Source organism: Sinocyclocheilus rhinocerous, unplaced genomic scaffold, assembly GCF_001515625.1.
Source record: "Sinocyclocheilus rhinocerous isolate Xijiao unplaced genomic scaffold, SAMN03320098_v1.1 scaffold198, whole genome shotgun sequence".
In the NCBI taxonomy this organism is placed as follows: Eukaryota; Metazoa; Chordata; class Actinopteri; order Cypriniformes; family Cyprinidae; genus Sinocyclocheilus; species Sinocyclocheilus rhinocerous.
The window spans coordinates 133,330-136,803 of record NW_015635035.1 but is presented as its reverse complement, the minus strand read 5'-3'; the positions used below and the strand labels follow the sequence as shown (position 1 = coordinate 136,803).

Sequence of the window (3,474 nt, the reverse complement as noted above, 5' to 3'; positions counted from 1 at the left end):
AGGCCAAACAAAGTAGTTTCGCTTTCACAACGAAACACACGGCGGGCTAGAGTGAGCAGAGGCCGGAGGCCTAGAGTGAGCGGAGGGCGGCGGGCTAGAGTGAGTGGAGGCCGGCAGGCTTGCGAACGGCGCGGCCGGCGGATTCGACGAAGGAGCGTCCGGCGGACTTGCTTAGGTAGGCATGGTCGACTCTTAACTTTTATAAAGAATATCTCTTTGGATTTGAGACTTTAGTCTTTGCAACTTTACAGATCTTCTTTATGCACCAAGAGCTTGTAACACTCGAAAGAGAAAAGAAAAATGAAATCGCATCATATGACCCCTTTAACTTGGCATAGTGTCAGATGAAAGAATAGGAAAGAAAGATTTCTGTAAGAAGATCACATTGTTGATCACAACAGCAGTTATCCTCACATCTGTCTGGCGGTGTTGACTGGTAACATTCCTTAGGTAAAAATGCTTAGGGGCAGACAGCTGCAATCATATGGCATGATCAAACAAATGAGAGGAGAAAACCCCTCACAGCAGGCTCCCAAACAGAAACCGTCGGGAGTCTCTTAAACCGATTTCCCGATGTCCTACTTTTCATATTTGTGACAGTTCAGAGCGTCCTCTGTGACTCAAGGATACTTTTTAAAATTAATTATGTCACCAATTTAGTTTGCTTGGTTACTAAATAAGTCCACTCTAATTTATCATTCCTACTATTCCTTGGAAATCAAAAAGAGCCACCGCCAGCGAAAGCTTAACTCTGAATTCAATGCAGGCAACACATATATGAAAGTTTTAGAGGCCACTCTCAGAGCCCAAACATTTATTTTGGAATACTTACAATTATTAGTGTCTTTGGCAACTGCTATAATTCCCATTGGCTGGTGGGGAATATCAGCCCTGAGAACTTTAGTATCTCCTCCTGTGAACTTGTTGGTTCGCAGCACAGCCCGCCGAGTCCAGTCAGACCAAAAAATGTAGTTTCCGTGGATAGCAAGTCCAAAAAATGTGCCAGCTCCTGACCTTACAATCACCTGACAACAAATACAGAGGGTAAAGTATAAAGCAGGGGTGTCCAAACTCGGTCCTGGAGGGCCGGTGTCCTGAAGAGTTTAGCTCCAACCCCAATTAAACACACCTGAACCAGCTAATCAAGCTCTTACTAGGCATACTAGAAACTTAAAGGCAGGTGTGTTGAGGCAAGTTGGAGCTAAACTCTGCAGGACACCGGCCCTCCAGGACCGAGTTTGGGCAGCCCTGGTATAAAGCATTTGCTTACAGATTATATATATTCGATATATAGTATATATTTGTGTGCTGCCATGTATTGTATACATTATATTATAAGTGAGTGTGTTGTATGTTTATGTGTATATTAATATTTGTGAAAGAAGGCTGCATTTATTTTTAATTATTTCTATTTTAATAGTACATTTAAAAGAACAGCATTTTTTGAAATAGAACAAATCATACTGATCCCAAAATAAAACACTGAAAAACTAACATTAACAGTTTTAAATTATACAAGTGAATTTAGGCATCGCATTATTATAATGTACAGTATGAACAATTTTATAAATATTTATTTTGAGATGTCCTAAAGATAATCGCAAAGGTAATCAAAACGTAAAATCAGGACAAAATTTACATGCATTATTAAATATCCAATATTGACCGATAAAATACATTAAAATACATTTCGGTAACACTTTAGTATAGGGACCAATTTTCATTATTAACTAGTTGCGTATTGCCATGCTTATTAAATAACATATTGGCTGTTTATTAGTACTTATAAATCACATATTCTTTAAGACCATATTCTACATCCCTAATCCTACCCAATACCTAAACTTTACAACTAGCTTACTAACTTTTAATAAGCAGCAAATTAGGAGTTTAATGAGGCAAAAGTCTTCGTTAATGGTTTGTTAATAGCGAGAATTGGACCTTAAAATAAAGTGTAACCAAAATTTCTAATATGGTATGGTACTGATATTTCATGCATCCTAAAATTTCAGCCATCCAGCTGTCAAAATATTCACCACTATTATCAGTCATCACAAAACATGCATCATTTTTGGCCACCAGTCCTTTAGACAAATGCATCTTACACAAGGATCAAACCATTGGCTAACAATTAAAAACAAGGGACAAAAACAAACTCTGACGACCACTGGAAAGTCTCTATGAGGGGACTAAAGCTAATGTGTAGGTAGAGGACACATGCTTTAAATAATCCCCCAAGCAGCCAGTTTAGCCCAGATCCTGTGAGTGTTAATGCAGGTGTCATGGTGACGGACACAGATATACATCACACGACTCCTTCTGGGAGTTTCCAGGCTGTGGGGCGGGAGGATGTCCCACAGCTCCGGAGACCCAACCATTAACAGGAACACGCTTGTAGTCGTGATCACATTAGCCCTGCCACCATGGTGGGAAAAATAGGACAGGTGTTGATTAAGAGAGCCCAGCTTGAGCAAACAACAACTGGGGGGGGGAATGAGGAACATGCCAGATGGTTTTTGATGGAGCATATTGATTCAGAATTAAATTTAGGGGTGCAAGCGTTCTGCTCCAGCATTAATTATCTCTGCTTATCTGATCAAATAGATGTCAAATAGAGTTTTTGGCTAACAACTATAGCCGCATGCATTTGCTCGCAGTTCTGATGGGCATTACCAAAAATTTACATCTATAATAATAGTCCTCTTTGTGTGGATGTGATATAAATAATGGCACCTCACAGTGTGACAGATTGTGTTTCATCAGAGAAAGTCTAACCATGCGTACCGTTAAGCTTCCACTCAATTTCACCACACAAACCCCTTTGCTAAAACCAGTTGGGAGATTCCAACTGCAAGGCAGTTTGCCAAAAGCCATGTTGATTTAGTTTTGCTTAATTCTTCACAGTTTAATTGGCTAGTTGATAGGATGGCCTGGCAGGGGTCTCGAAATAAGCTTTCATTACCACTAGTGTACTTAGATTGGGAGGTTGAGGAACTCTAATTAACTCTTTTTCATGTTTCTTCAAAGTGGATAATTCATTACGATTAAGCTGATTTTATGAAGGGTCAATGGACCCGGCATCAGTGGACACTAATAACTCCAGAGGGTCACCCGTCCCATGGGCGGTCATCAAGTCATTATTGTCGAGATGTACTGTAGAGACCCGCTGCAAAACCCAATTGAGGTTTATGTTTTAGAAAATGAGTAGGAATTACTTCAACTGGTGGTTATTTCCACTAATCAAAAGCAATCCACTAGGGTTAATTTAACATGATTCATTATTCAAAAAGCAATAAAAGAATAACATCTTTGAAGTATATTCATTTTGAGTTTATCTCAACAAATACTGATATGCAATTAATCGTGAAGAATCTGATTAATTAATCAGCATTAGAGGTCTGCACGGGCTTTAAACTGAAGACCCGAACCCGACCCAAACCCGAAATCCCCCCCCCCCAAAACGAATACCCAATT

General features: G+C 39.7%; 1 protein-coding gene across 1 annotated transcript in view; it reads right to left on the bottom strand.

Annotated features, from left to right (window-relative positions):
- Positions 1-3,474, bottom strand: part of LOC107746259 (low-density lipoprotein receptor-related protein 1B-like) — a 182,606-nt gene that overhangs the window by 64,762 nt on the left and 114,370 nt on the right. Inside the window, exon 42 of the mRNA XM_016560390.1 lies at positions 833-1,025. Within this exon, the coding sequence (XP_016415876.1) occupies positions 833-1,025 (193 nt within the window). The remainder of the gene's footprint in view (positions 1-832; positions 1,026-3,474) is intronic.